This window comes from Gossypium arboreum, chromosome 4, assembly GCF_025698485.1.
Source record: "Gossypium arboreum isolate Shixiya-1 chromosome 4, ASM2569848v2, whole genome shotgun sequence".
Taxonomy (NCBI): Eukaryota; Viridiplantae; Streptophyta; class Magnoliopsida; order Malvales; family Malvaceae; genus Gossypium; species Gossypium arboreum.
Window position 1 is genome coordinate 107,281,859 of NC_069073.1, and position 16,062 is coordinate 107,297,920.

General features: G+C 35.5%; 1 protein-coding gene across 4 annotated transcripts; it reads right to left on the minus strand.

Moving 5' to 3' along the window:
• Positions 1-6,040: 6,040 nt before the first annotated feature.
• On the minus strand, positions 6,041-15,388 carry LOC108457944 (7-deoxyloganetic acid glucosyltransferase-like). 4 transcript variants are annotated; one of them, XR_008281198.1, is made up of 5 exons: positions 14,793-15,387; positions 13,775-14,719; positions 13,107-13,292; positions 7,214-7,301; positions 6,041-6,291 (listed from the first exon to the last, which is right to left on the minus strand). XR_008281198.1 is itself a non-coding variant. In XM_017757163.2 (3 exons), the coding sequence occupies exons 1-2, from the start codon at positions 15,301-15,303 to the stop codon at positions 13,776-13,778; spliced, it is 1,455 nt and encodes a 484-aa protein (XP_017612652.1). In that variant the 5' UTR covers positions 15,304-15,387; the 3' UTR covers positions 13,091-13,292; position 13,775. The 4 variants fall into 4 exon arrangements, 1 of the variants encoding a protein (XP_017612652.1); XR_008281197.1 differs by lacking the exon at positions 7,214-7,301; XR_001867205.2 differs by lacking the exons at positions 6,041-6,291; positions 7,214-7,301 and having other exon boundaries at positions 13,091-13,292; positions 13,504-14,719; positions 14,793-15,388.
• Between the last annotated feature and the right edge of the window lie 674 nt (positions 15,389-16,062).

Below are 16,062 nucleotides of genomic sequence, written 5' to 3' on the forward strand. Positions count from 1 at the left end.
TTTACCATGCTATGAAATTTCGAACACATTGAGCTAAAATTTCCATTTTACCCTCGAAACTCTTAGGCCCAATTTTGGGGTGTGACATACATCTTCGCATTTTCATATGCCAAAAATTGAAATTCTTCAAACTTATGTAGCTGAAATAGACGTGCTTCCCTTGTTAAGCTAGGGTGTGATTTTAGTTCCTTAATAGCCCAATACACATCATACCCCATGTTTAATGTCCTAGTGGACTCTCTATGTTGCCCTAGCCGAGCTATGGAGTTACACATCATACCCCATGTTTGATATCCTAGTGGACTCTCTATGCTGCCATAACCAAACTATGGTCTTAAAAATCATATCCCATGTTTAATGTCCTCGCGGACTATCTATATTGCTATAATCAAGCTATGGTCTTACATATCATACCCTATATTTAATGTCCTCATGGACTCTATTAGTTGCTATAGCCGAGCTATGGTTTTTCACATTAAACCCCATTACAACCCATCCATTCTACCTCACTTCTAACCTTGATGCTCCAACTCTATAGTGTCCCTTCTGCAAGGCCCAGAGCTTTGTACATCATAGTTTGCACCCAGCAATTCTGGATTGTGGTAAATGAAAATTCCACAATTAGCCTAATCCTCCACATCTTCAAATCCTAACTCTATCTAACCCATCAAGAATTGTTCCCTTCATACTCCACTGTTATAAAAATGCAATACATGCATTTTAAAATATATTATCATGGAGTACACTACTTTTTAGGCATAAAATCATAACCATTTCATGTATACCAGAATACGTTTGTGAATATTCATATACCTACACAATCTTATGCATGCATAGCATTCTCAATCAGTAGAGATCATACATCATTACAGAACTCTCACATATTTGTGCTAGTCATACAACATCCCAAGAATGGAGTATAGAAACTCACTTGATGCTTCTTTGCCTCCTTAGCTTAGCTTTTTCGAATGTTTCAACTTCTATTCTCCTGGTAGTTAAGCATTACAACCAAAGTCATAAGTTAAACTCAGCATTCCAGTTGAAAAACTTTATTTCCAGAAACATGCAAAACTCCCCTCAAAGGTTCTGAAAATTTCTAACTCCATTTCTCAAATTTACAAACACCAAAAGACTTAGAACCTTACCAGTCTCCTTGCTTATCTATCTTCTTGACTCAATCATCATAAATATTGCTCAACGTAAAACTCTCTTATCTTTTTCTTTTCTAGAGTAACTGAAGAAGATGATGGAGAAAATAAAATAGGGTTGACAAGAATTCACCCCGGGAATTCATTTCTTTACTATTTATAGCCCTCCATGCCTAGTTATCAACTGTATAAAAATTGTCTATTGGTAATCATTTCGTCTCCCACTGGGGAATCAGTTGGCCTTAATCCTACCAAACTAGAATTGGAAATCAATTATGTCCAAATCAGCTACTAAATTTTCTTGATTTTCAGTAGAAGCCGCCAACTTACGGCTTATTTCAATTTAACCCTAATTATTCCTAAATTTCAGACTTAAAGAAAAATATATATGACAGATCCTACATACAAGTAGTACAATTGCAAGTTCAGACGAACTTAATGAGTTTATGTCAATAGTAATTAAAAAATACTCTAATTCAGAGAATAAGAGTAAAAAAAAAGGATTTAAAACTCCTTGAGTATCTCAAAAGATTCATTGGTTTGTCTGGCATATATAGTGCCCACATGTTCTCCTCAAATGAACAGTTGATGGATCATTTTGACTGATTTAATTTCGATTTTACTTTTATCGATGACCCCTTTTCTGGGACTTGAGCTTGTTTAGCTTCATTTTATACCATCATTTTCCCTTTTCTAGCATGTCTCATAAATGGTAGCTACATATACGAATACCCATATTGGTGACTACTATTGGTGGACTATCAGACATCTCACGAAAATTGCATATTCCTTACTGTGATCCCCTCATTTCACGATGAGCTTAGTATAAGCTTACTGGATTGTCCCCAGCAATTGACTTATTATGACGTGGCATATGCATAAATCCCTTTTTAAAGGAAGAACCATCTACTAACATTCCTACTTGCTGTCTTAAATATGAGATTTGGCTGATACACAATACCCTGTTCTTTGCAGACTTGTACTCGCAAAGTAGTCCCACAGAATTTCCCCTATTGAAGCCATTCTATTAAGATACCCTTGAACTGATAGTTTTCGACGACTATCACTTTCCTAGATTTTGTTTGTCGGGCATCCACTTTTGATAGTCCCAATAGACTTCCCCGCGTTATATGGCCTTGGAGGACTTTTGCTTCTTCTATTATTTCCTGGTGGATGTTCCACCCAAGTTAGTCATTGGCGAGCTTCCCTCTTATTTCTAGCAACCCCCTTTTCCTATGATTATTTAGGATTAAAAATATTCATAATCATCTCGTCTTATCATATCCAATCTTGGTTTACTTGTCAAACTTTGGCTCTTACTTATTTACAAATTCCTCTAAGGGAATACCCATTTCTTTCACATATGTTACGTTTAAAACGCTTTTACCTATTCCCCTTAACTTCAAATTTTTGTGAATCCTCTCTTCTCATGTTTTCCTGCATTACCAGACGCGCCATGATCATCCTATCAGACTACTCATCATGCATGTCATACAGTGATTTCCATTTTTTATGCCCTGTCAGGTTTCCTTGTTCACTATTGTGGCGATGTAACAACCCGTTTTCATGAAATTGGAATAGTGGTTTTAGGACCACAAATCTAATGAGTAAATATTTATTTTATTATTATTGTAATATCTACGGTATGTTAGTAAAGTCGTATAAAAAATTTGTTAAGAGCGTTTGACGTTTGCATGCTTTATTAAGTGAAAATGACTAAATCGTAAAAGGTGTAAAAGTGGAGTTCTAGTAGCTAAAAGTATCAAATAGCTATGAAACTTTAATGTGAAAGGAGTTGATGGTAATTAGACCATTATTATTGTTAGTGGACAAAGATAGGCAAGGAATTAATATTTTAATTAGTTTTAATAAAAGGTTAATAAAGTAATTTAATAAATAACTAAGGTAAAATAGCCTAACATGAAGATATCAACTTCTTTAGTGAGATGTTTCACTGAAATTAGGAAGAAAAACTCTCCATTGTTGCACCTTGAACATTCAGTTAGCTCTATCTTGCATCTAAGTGTAATTTTTTCCCGTTTTTAATGATTTTTATGTTTTTAGGATTATTGTAGCTTAATCTATCTAGCCCAGGGACTAATTTGCAGCATGTTTGCATAATTATGGAAATTTAATAAAAGATTATGAGTCCTTGTTGTTAAAGAAACAAGTTTTGTAAAGTGATTTTGATGAAATTATCATTTAGGGACTTATTTGTAAAAGTAGTAAAATATGTGAAATGATGATTTGTATGGATTGATATAGGTGCCTAGATAATTGGGCTAGCATGAAATGTGGATGAAATTGTATTAAATTCAATTTATGAGCTTAAGGATTGATTTGTAAAGAAATTAAAATATTAGGGGAAATATAAATTTACAAAACTAAATTGAATAGTATGAGTATTAAATCGACTGAATTTTCTTATTTAGATCAAGATAAACCTCGTACGGATCTCGATCGAGGAAAAGCTAAAGGCTCAGATTAGTTGATCTTATTTTGACATCTTTGTAATTGAGGTAAGTTCGTATGTTTAAATAACAATTTAATGTTATTTTGATTCATATATAATTGTGCTATCTATCATGTAAATAATTTTGGAAATCCAACAATGTTACGATGATGATTGAGCCTCGTTTGAACCTTAGGAATGTATAGGATTCAAATGACATGTCATTAGGGTTACCATGTTTCAGGTGCTAGTCTTGAATGTTCTACCAATGGCTGAGGTCCTGCATTTGTTGCATATGCTTGTTAGCTTGTGTGCATAGCATTATGTAGCTTACATTCTGACTATCAACTTGTGTGAGTAGACCTATTTTACAGCTCGTGTGAGCTACGATGTAAAGGCAAAGGAAATGAATGGTTTCGACCACATGTTTAACACACTTGGATGAGCTTTCCCGCATATCTGTTGTTATTTTAAATGGTTCAACGGGCATGAAAAGGGAAGGAATGATAAGTCTTCCAATCGACTATGCTATGATCCTATGGAAAGGTATGAAATGATAATGATAAACGAATGTATATCTATGTTTATGAAAAGTATGAATTCAATGGCATTATGTTCACGAAAATCTACGTTACCATGTGATAATTCAATTGAGTTATGTGTTAAAGCACTAACATATGTTGTTAATGATGCTTAGGCTTATGCTAAGCTTATGTTGGATTGAGTCATGTTTAAATTATAAGGTTTTGCATTGAAATGGTAAGTTGTATTCATGATTTATGAACTTACTAAGCATTATATGCTTAAGTAGTTTTCTTTCATATGCTTATAGATTATCGGAAGCTTGATCGGTCTGGAAGCTTGTCGGAGCCCTATCACACTATTTGGTAATTATATCGGTAGTTTTTGATGTTTTGATCAAGGGTTTAAAGGCATGTATAGGAGGACTTATGTTTAAAGTTTGGGTTGAATGCTAAATGTTGTTTTTGGTATGTATATATATGTTGGTTGTTTGGTACCATTTGGAAATGCTTAGTTTGTGTCACTTGGGTGATTTTCATGTATGTGAGTAATGGTCTAAATGGTAAGTTTACAATAACATGGTATAGGTCAAGTATGGTATGTTTTGAAATGGTAGTAATGTGTTCAAATATGCATAAGTTTAGGTATGTTAGTTAATTATGATTGAGGTGCCTATATGACATATTGGTTGAATGGAATTTAGTCTAATGAATTGGTTATTTTTTGCACGTTTTGGTATATTTTGATGCCTTGGTCAAGGGTGCAAATGGCTTGTAGGTTCATGCTTGAAATAGGTGATGGAAATGGCTTGATTTTGGCCAAATTCATGTCCAGATGACCTAAGACACGGGCGTGTGTCTCAACCGTGTGTGACACATGACCATGAGACATAGTCGTGTGTCTCCTGTAGGTTTTAAAGGATACAAATCAAGCAGTCACACGGCCTAGCACATGGCTTGGCATACTGGTATGTGAGGCCATTTCGAAAGTTACGCGGCCTGGCACATGGGCGTGTGGCTTGGCCGTGTGACCCAACTCAGAGAGTTACATGGGCACAGACACGAGCTATAACACCCCTTACCCAAGTTCGAGACCGGATCTGGGCACGAGGCGTTACCTGACTTAAATGCATGCATTCAATCTTTTCTGAAATGTAAAAACTAGGTCAAATTAAAACTTTCCTTTCATAGTCCGATTCCTAATATGAGCCTACGAGGCCCAAATCATGCTTTGGAAATGGTCTGGGATTAATTCGATCGCTTATGAAAACTTTGGAAAATATCACTTGAAATAGGGTACACGCCCGTGTGGAAGGGCAACACACCCGTGTGGTCATTATAACATGGCCGTGTTAATGGCCCGTGTGACACACACGGCCTAAGCATCTAGGGACACGTCCGTGTCCCATGCCCGTGTAAATTAAATTCTAAATACGAACCTACAGGGGTTTTCACACGGCCTGACACATGCCCGTGTCTATAGCCCGTGTCCCTCACACGACCATGACTCGCCCGTGTCTAAAAACTTTGACATTCTGTTTCTGACATCAGCACCCAATTTGGGGCAGACGGCCAAGGCACACGCCCGTGGCTAGAGGCCGTGTCCTCCATACGACTGAGACACACAACCGTGTCTCTGCCTGTGTGTTTACTACCATGCATACTGACTTGCAAATTTTACACATGGTCAAACAACACACCCGTGGGGCTGACCGTGTGTCACACACAGCATAGATACACACCCGTGTGTCTACGTATATGGAACAATATAAGGCTATCTACCAAGCCTATGCCACCCTGAAACAAAATCTAACATCAACCAACATATCAAAGATTAACTTAATATGATTTCTCAACCAAACAACCATAGCTAAGACCCATATACATTACATATAATCAACTATGCTAACAAGATCACATTCATGAAATGCTAGCTTGCATTCACATAATAACTTTCAATATTAGTTAATTTCCATGGCCTTATACAAAATAAATCAAATGCTAAAGTAAGCCAACATATTTGGCCAATTGACAATGACAAAAAACTCAAAAGTCAAGGTCCTATACATGCCATAATCAAAATAAAAGATCTAACTATACCAAGTGCTCCAGATGATAGTGTAACTGGCTTCCCTGACGTAGAGATGATCCTCAAGCTACTATGGTGGCACTATAAGAAAATGGAAAGGGAAATCGGGTAAGCATAGAACTTAATAAGTTGCATGAAAATAAACAAAAACTACTTATCATAAGGCAATATGCTCATAACCTTTCATAGATTATTCATAAATACCATAAATAAACGCAAGTACAACTTACTCATCACCATCCAATACAACTCATATCGCATACATTGAACCCATGTATCATACATTTCAATTAGGTACCTGTACCATTCACCACATGATCATGACTTTTCTCATTTCGATATAAATCATAAACTTTTTGTTGAACCATTTGGAATGCTGCTGGATACTCCATAGCCCTAGCATGGGTTAAGATGCCGATGCCATGTCCCAGACATGGTCTTACACTGGCTTTCATATAGCGACGTCGATGCCATGTCGCATACAAGTCTTACACTGGCTTTTATCTATCGGTGTTGATGCCATGTCGGAGGTAGGTCTTATACTGACACGCTACAAGCTAACGCCATGTCCCAGACAGGTCTTACATTGACACGCTACAAGCTGACGCCATGTCCCAGATAGGTTTTACACTAGCTTGTATATCGCGAGGCCGATGCATGTCCCAGACATGTCTTACACTAGCTCTCGTCTCAATGCTGATGCATGTCCCAGACATGTCTTACACTGGCCTAGATATCTCGAGACCGATGCATGTCCCAGACATGTCTTATACTAGCTCTCATATTGTGGCTGATGCATGTCCCATACATGTCTTACACTAGCACACATATCACCTATTATCACGGTACAAATATCCAAGTCTATTCCAAAGGTTCAACGAAAGTCTTTACTACGTAAGTTTCTCAACATGTATTCTCATATTCTAAAATCGAGATAATTTATGTCATATCAACTCAAATACACATTATAAAGATATAGTTGCATTATTGACATACAACTTACCTCGGATTACAAAATGTAGGTGGCTAGACGATTTACTCAACTTACTTGGTCTTCCCCTGGTCCAAGTTCGGTTTTCGTGTTTCTTGATCTAAAATAATAAAAATTCATTCATTTAACATCTAAATAAATTTAAGTAATAATAAGTTCACATTTTTGGTAAAATTACCATTTTGCCCTTAGACTTTTACAAAATTACCATTTTACCCCTAGGCTCGAAAATTGATTTTTATTGAAATTCTTCAAACATTAAGCCTAGCCGAACCATTTTTACTCTTATAGTGACCCAAAATTCCTTTTGTTTCACAATATTACTATCCATTTTACAAACTTTACAAAATGGTCATTTTTAGAGTCTTCATGAGAAGTTCTTTCGCAAAAGTTGTTCATTACACCACTAAGATTCATTTTCTTCCATAAAAACTTAGCAAACATCATAAACCCTTTCATGGAAAAACCCTAGACTATTAACCATTTTGCAAAATAGTCTCCTCATTAGCTAGCTCATGCTACAAAGGTTCCAAAAGTACAAAAATTATCAAAAATAACCTTCAAATAACCCCTCTTTTTTTGGTATGAACAGTGGGAAGAACATGAGAGAAAAACAAAATATCATTCTCTCCTTATTCAATTTTATTTTTAACCAATTTAGTCATCAAAACCCTGCTAAAACAAAATATCATTCTCTCCTTATTCAATTTTATTTTTAACCAATTTAGTCATCAAAACCCTGCTAACCTAGTCAACTTGGTCAAATCTTGTCCCTATGGCCAGCCAAGCTTCTTTTAAAGGTCTAATTGTACTTTAAAGGCCTCCAATTATGGCTCTCTAGCTATTTAGTATATCTATCAAGTAAAATAGAACTTTTACCCTTTATGCGATTTAGTCCTTTTCAAAATTAAGCTTCCAAACGCTAAAATTAATTCACCAAATTTTTCATGCACCTATATAAACATGCTATAACTCTAATATAATAATAAAATAATTTCACTAACTCCGAATTGATGGTCCTGAAACCATCGTTCCAACTGAGACCAAAATCGGGCTAGGACACGGCCGTTTGTCTCTATTTTTATTGTTACAAAGCCTGAGACACGAGCGTTTGTCTCAGCCATGCGAGTCACACGACCGTGTGATCCCTGCAGTTCAATTTTTCTAATTTTTTCTTAAATGTTCTTATTGTTTTCGATTTAGTTTCGAATCGTTTCTAAACTATTTCTAAGGCCCCGGATGCTCGACTAAGGGATGATATGCATGTATATGAATGGATTATGCTATTTTTATTTTAATGTTTGGAAATGTATGTTTTTATGTCATGTTTTTATGATAATGCTTCGTAACCCTATTCCGGCGACAGGTACGGGTTAGGGGTGTTACATGTGACCCATTTGGCTGACATGGGCTTTAGGTTGTGCTAATTGGTTTAATTGAGTGTGTAGGATGAAGATATAAATGCCTAATTGATGAGGAAGCAAAGGTCGAGTGATGTACAAGGTTCCCAGTACGTCAATGCATCGAACGAATGACACAAGGCAGGAATGTGGTGTCATGTTACGCCACACAAAGGGTGTGGCGCGGCACAAGGACGATGTGCTACCCACGTATTTTGGGAATTTTTTTGTCCACACAATCAAACTTATTTGAAGACCTATGACATGCTGAAGACCTAATATGGGCTACCAACACTACTATAAATAAGACATTAGGGGTTGAATATAATCAAGTCATTCTAGACACCTTCAAAAACCGTCATAGTTTAGAATTAGTTTTAGTTTATTTTCTATTTAACTTTTTAAATACTTTCTTGTTTTCCTCTTGAAATGAATTTTGATTCAAGATTTTGTTTGTTTATTTAATTAAAGTATTCAGTTTCTATTTACCTTTACATTCATTTTATTTCGTTATTCCAATTGAGAGATTTGCTACTTCGTTCCCTATTCGATATTCAGTCCATGATTATTCAAATCTATTTTCTTCTCTTAATCGATCATGTTTCTCATATGTTCTATTCAATTAAAGTTTACATTATGAGTAACATGAGTGACTAAATCTGTTTGGAGAGGTTAACTAGTGGATGGGGATTTGCTTAACGGAGGATTTGGGGTTTCCCAAGAAGGATTAGTTAGTATAAATTATGTGTTCTTAAACTATTAGTCTTGACAACCCTAATAAGTTATCATAGACAAGATGAGGCCGAAAAATAAGTTGAACCGAGTAAATCGTAATTTATTCGGGTTGAGAAAGTAAGATTTAGAGATAAACGAGTATCAACCAATCGATGAGTTAATTAGAGGTTGAAAGGTAATAATTGGTTAATCCGATTACTAATCCACTCTAAATCCCTAATTCGAAGTTAGTTACAAACCATAAAGCGAGTTAATCTTACTGATTGGTTTATTGATTTAGTTCATTTATTTATTTCTCGTTAATTATTTCTTTTTATTCCTATTAATCTATTTTATGGTTAATCATAATATAGGAAATAATTACTACTACTTAGACTTATTACTATAAAAATGTTTTCATTATTTATTCCATCTTGTCTTGGGTACGATCCCTGAAATACTTCTAGTATTTCATTGTACAACTATATTACAATTTGACCTATGCACTTGCGAATACCGCCATTCTTAATTTTTTTATTATACTTTTGGTGCCATATTTATTCTGTAAATGATAGTGCATTTATAAGAGGACAACACCTTGAAGGATTAGTAGATACTTGTCCCACAATGCCATCAAACTCCCTTGAATCCCATAACAATCTGCCCATTCCTCTATTACGCCAATTTCTCCTATCTTCATCTACCCCGTCTAAATAACTCCCTCCAAACTCTGCATTTTATAACACGCATTTCATGCATAACATTATGCTTATCACTATAACATATAGTACACCACTAATCAATATGTCATTACTCAACCACATTTGGCACCCAAAAAACATACTTGCAAGCACCCATATATTTTCACAGCTTTATGCATGCATAGCATACTCATTAACCGTGATCACAAACAACTATGGAATTCTAACAAAACTCATCGCAGACATACGAACATAACATTTCAACACAACAACGTAGAAAAACACCCTAGTGGAGTACAGAAACTCACCTTAAATCATTTGTTCTCACTAGCTTAGTTTGTCCAAACGATAGAGCCTCATTTGTCCTAATAGCTAAGCATGACAACCCATACACCAATTAAATCAAAGGTATTTAACTCAAAAACCCAAAAACCTAGTATCTTATAGGAGCTTTTCAACTATTTTAGAAATCCTTCTCTTTTTTTTTCTCAATTTCACGAATGCAGTGAGATGCAGAAGCTTACCAACTCATCGGGTTCTCTACTTTCCAGGCTTGATCCTCATGATCATTGCCCTATGCAAAAAATTCCTCAGCTTTCTATTCTTCGGAGCAACTGAAGAAGAAGATGCAGAAGGAAAAAAAATGTAAAAAAAAATTGAGAAGAATTTTCTCTCTGTTGAATAAGGCTTTTTACTCATATATGTAACCCTTCTTGCACAACCACCAACCCCACTTAAGCCATCCGTTAGCAATCCTTTTTTCTCCTACTAAGGAACCAACCAGTTCCATTCTAACTGAACCAGAATTGAGACTCAACTATTTACCAATCAGTCTCCAAATTTCCAAGTTTTACAGTAGAGCTTGCCAATCCCTCAATTTTTTTCAATTTACTCTTCCTCCTAAATTTTAGATTTTACTGGAAACCGGGTGTGACATCTTTTGGCTATTTTTCAACTATTTCAACTAAGAACATTGAGAAGGGGGCATCAACACGAGTCTCGAATAGGTGCATTAGCTTGGATTAGTCTCGTCCTCACAGTCAGAGGAATGCATGCTAGAATTATTAACAACAATTTTAGGGCCCGAGACCACATCGTGAATATTATACGAGACATGGGTTAGAGGTTTATGGCCTCAAAATGGTCTCCCTCAAGTAAACAATTGGCAAGTGGAGATGATGACAGCATGCTTTTAATTTGGGACAGATTCATGGCCTCTTCTAATACAACAACTCCGTGGTTACACAAGTAAGAAGACCACACCGCTACGGTGAAAGCCTTTACTTGGTGTCTGTTACAGGGGAGCTTGTTAGCCTCGAGCGGTGGCAAAAGTGATCGATGCATCAGGTTCCTAAATATGAACACTGGCACTTGCTTGAAATTAGTCGACACCGATTCACAAGTGTGTGCTCTTCTATTGAATAAGCATCAGCCTGAACTGCTTAACACCCATGGTTCTACAAACAATTAGCTCATTTTATGAAAATATCTAACCATGACAAAGATGGCAAAGCTCCATGGCCACACATCCAAATTACTTTACACTGCTGAGGTAATTTAATGATTCAATTTCCTTTATGTTATGCATAATAGGGATTTAGTTTCTATTTTGTGTAGCTCATACAAATTTGGCATCTTTGTTTGCAAAGTCCAAATGGATGTACGGTGGTGACTTCCAGCAGCAGATGAGACACTACAGTTGTCGAATGTGCTCGAGACTCCTAAACTAGCAACTCGACATGAATCTAAATTGAAACTTGAGTCATTTCCTAATGTAGCTCGTATTCGATGAGCATGCAAATAGTGGTGGAGCTAGAAAATTTTTTTTGTTAGAATTAAATTGTATATTTTTACTGTAGTAAAAATGCATTTTCACTATTTTGCGTTAACCAGACAACTTGGAGCAACCTTGAGGGAAAATAAGTTTCGAAACCACTCTATATATTGCAGGTCCATAGGGTGAAAATATCTACCTACATATGATACTAGTGAAGACAAAGTAAGGAACAAACTTGGCTTTTGTCTCTTTTATTTTTCTTCCCTTGCTTTCCTTTTGTCCCAGTTATGGCTATTGATTGTCCTATATGTACTTGTTTGTAGATCTCTAAGATTTTTCGTGTTTATTTTAGTTTGTTAATTAAATAAATTATTTCAACTATGACATTTGATGGTTTTCCAAAAAAAAAAAAATAATCTTTAAAGACGAATGAGAAAAATATTAGGTGATAGGATCTCTCATTTTTATATCTAAGGAAATTTATCTTTCACAAAAAAAATTTATAAAATTTAGTTCTTGCCAATTTTAAAAGTGGGTAACAAAAGACAATTAACCATATTGTATTTCCTACTTTTGATTGATATAATAATTTTAACCTTCAACAATTACAAATTCTATCATTTAGGTCTTTATTTAAAAAAATCCAATAAATTTATAATTAAGACCATATTGGCAAAATGCGTAAATGTTAATCGTTAAATTTATTAAATTTTATAGAATTAGGACAAAATTAATAAAATTTATAAACATTAAGGGCTATAATAATAAAAAAAAGGATAAATTGACAAAAAAATCAAGATTAATTATCTATAGCTACTCATTTTAAAATTAAAAGAGATTAAATTACTCGATGTTAAGAAAGACCACACAAGTGTTTTTACCGAAATATTATGAATTAATATCTTATTGACAAAATACCATTTTAAAACAAGAATTAAGAAAGAAAATGAATAAAGATTTTTATTTAAAAAAATTAAAAATAAAGATTATTATTCTATTCACTTCCAATATAGTTTTTAACTCTACAACTACTAGGAGATATGTCTGTTTAGATAATTTTTACATATGACAGTGTTTTACAGTACTTGTGGAGGTTAAAAGAAAAGTAACTTTTTATAAACATGCATGGCTTCTCCACAAGCAAACCAATTTTACATTCAGACCATGGTTTTATGGTTTTACCCACAACTCTAAACTTGGTCAAAGGGATTATAACTTTTAAATTAATGGCGAAGTTAAATTTAACAAAGTAAAGCCTTTAACTTTTTCAGATAAAAAAGAAAAAGAAAAAAGAGAATGGTGAAGTGACTTACTTGAAGAAAATATATGAAGCACAAGGTGTGGATGATATCAAACAATACATTGATACTTTAAACCTAAAGCAGTTTGTTTGCTCTTTTGACCAAATGAAACCAATTTGTGTTCAACAAATTGGTTCAACACAACTTTATTTTAAGAAATGAACACAACGTTTTAGGAACTGAGATTTTCTTCTATACCTGCCGAAGGAAAAATGAGGATTAGGATAAGAATAAGGGAGATGAGCTTTTAAACAAGGCACTCCTAACAAAGCTAGCACTACGCATAGTAAAAACAAAAAAAACAAAAAAAAAAAAAAAAAGGCAGGGTTGGTTAATTGAACATACAATGGTGAAAAAGTATAGTCTATGGGAAAGAGTTACTGAAAAAAGGGACTATTGGTTTAAATACCATATATGCAGCACCCTTGGGTGTATTTGGCTTCAATATGCATCCTTGTTGGACAATAATACAGGATAGGAAACTAGGCAGCAGATGATTTAGCTGCTTCAATGCACAAAAGGAGACAGAAAGAGCTAATGTTTAAAAAGAAGTCAGAAAACGCGTCCTACAGAACTTAGTTTCTTCTTTTTTATCCAAAATTGGCCAATTTTCCTAAACATTTCAGAAACTGGTTCATTTGCCTAATTTTTCTTTAAAATTGACCTGAAAAATGGGTTACCTCAATCTCTTCTATTAATATTTTCCAGATTGACTGACATTATGTCTTGAATCATTTTGTCCAAGTTGCAGTAAGAAGGCCCACTTTCCTTAACACTCTCTTGAGCTTGCTTTGAAATCTCTTCCATTGACTTCATTATTTCTTCATTCTTCATTTCAATCACGTCCCTAACCATTTTTTCAATAATGGATCTATGACAACTATCTTTCATATCAAAACCCACTCTCCACACATAACTCACGCATCTGCTGTTGACATATTGATCCACAAATAGAGGCCAGCAAATCATGGGAACCCCTGCGTATATACTCTCCAAGGTGGAGTTCCAACCGCTATGAGTCAAGAATGCACCCACAGCAGGGTGGGCTAAGACCTCTTCTTGAGGTGCCCAGCTCACTATCGATCCCTTCCCTTTTGTATTGTCTTTCAGGTCCTCCAATATTTTCCTTGGATCATCCTCTCCAATAATGGCGTTGGACCGTATGACCCATAGAAATGGTTTCCCACTGTTAACCAAGCCATGCCAAAATTCAAGCATTTGGTCAAGGGTGAAGGTCACTACACTCCCAAAGCTAACGAAAACAACTGATTTTGATGGGTGAGAATCAAGCCAAGTGAGGCAACCTTTTTCTTCTTGCCAAAAAATACTTTTTGTCGAAGCTAAAGCTGTTGGGTCGTCCACATTGGAGAGACAATGCAATGGTCCGATAGTGTAAATTTTGGAGAAAATAGAAGCGAGCTTAGATATAAAGGGTGTTTCAAGTTGTTCGAATGTGTTGAGGATGAGAGCAGATGCTCGTCGCATGGCCGAAGCTTGGGCGATGAAGAAGTCGTAGAGCAGATGATCATCGGCTTTCTCAAGCCTACAAAAACTTGGAAGATCTCGATGTCGTAAAACATTCTCCAAACCAGGAATGCAAGTCACTAGCTTGTCCATGTCTTTATCTGCAATGTCAATGAAACATCTAAATAGCTTTGTCCTCTATTTGCTCTGCTAAAATTAACTATTTCCACTAACCTGGTAATGGGAGTTCCCCTCCTTCAACGAGGTTGGACAAGTTGAAGTAAGTCCAGGTGCAGCAAGCACTGTAGGTGCGAAAAGCTAAAACAGGGATCCCAAATTCCTCACCGGCAGCAACAGCAGCAGACGACATTATCCCATCAGCTATTATGCAGGTGGGAGGCCGCCCTGATTTAGATCTGAGAGAAACCAGCACCTCAACAACGGCAGGCTTAGCTGCATCCGTGAGAGAGATTAAATAATGAGCGATACCTTTTCCGGGGCGTGGAGAATCAGGGGGTAGACCATCTGGAATTGTTACGAACTGAAATTTAGGAAAGCGGCGAGAAAAGGCGTGGATGTCGATAGAGGAAAGGAAAGTATGGTGGAAGTATTCAGTGTTTAGGAAGGTGATTTGGAAACTTGCGTTGCTGAGAAGCTCTGCTAGCTTCAACATGGGTCTGAGATGGCCTTGAGCAGGGATTGGCAAGATAAGGACATGAGGTGCTTCAGGTTTTGCTTTCTCCATTTCTGATAGCCAATTCGGTGACGAAAGTCTTTTGCCTCCTCCACATGTCCCTCTTCTTCAATTTAAGCCACTCCTTTATATATATATATATATATGGCTAATTTACTAAAAAAACTCCTTTTTATAACATTACTTATCGAAATGGGCCGATATTTTAATTATTTATTGAAAATGACTATTTTTTCCGAAAGCGTGTCTATGTCAGCGCAAAGTTAGGAGACGTGTTAGCAAAACGCGTCTATGGGAGAGTGTTTTGTCCACGTCAGCACAAAGCGCGCCCTCAAGGAAGCACTTTGTGCTGACATGGACAAAATGCTCCTCCAGGAACGCGTTTTGCTCCTTTTTTTAGGGTTAGGATTTTTTATTGGTTTTGAGTTAGGGTTTAGGTTTAGGGTTTTAAGAGTTTAGGGTTTTAATATTTTTAAGGGAAAAATTAATTAAATTAGGGTTGAGGGTTAAAAAATTAATTAAATTAGGGTTGAGGGTTAATTAATTAAATTAACTATTAATTTAAAAAATCTATTAAATTAGGGTTTAGGGTTTATTAATTAAATTAACTATTAATTTAAAAGAATCAATTAAATTAGGGTTTAGGGTTATTAGGGTTAATTAATTATTAATTTAAAAAAATTAATATATAAATTTTTTATTTTTTTTATTGTAGTAGTATTAGAGAAAATAATTTTGAGAAGACATTTCTGAATAAATAGTGTCAAAAACGCTTCAAGCAGGATGCACTATCAGTAAAATTATGGAAAA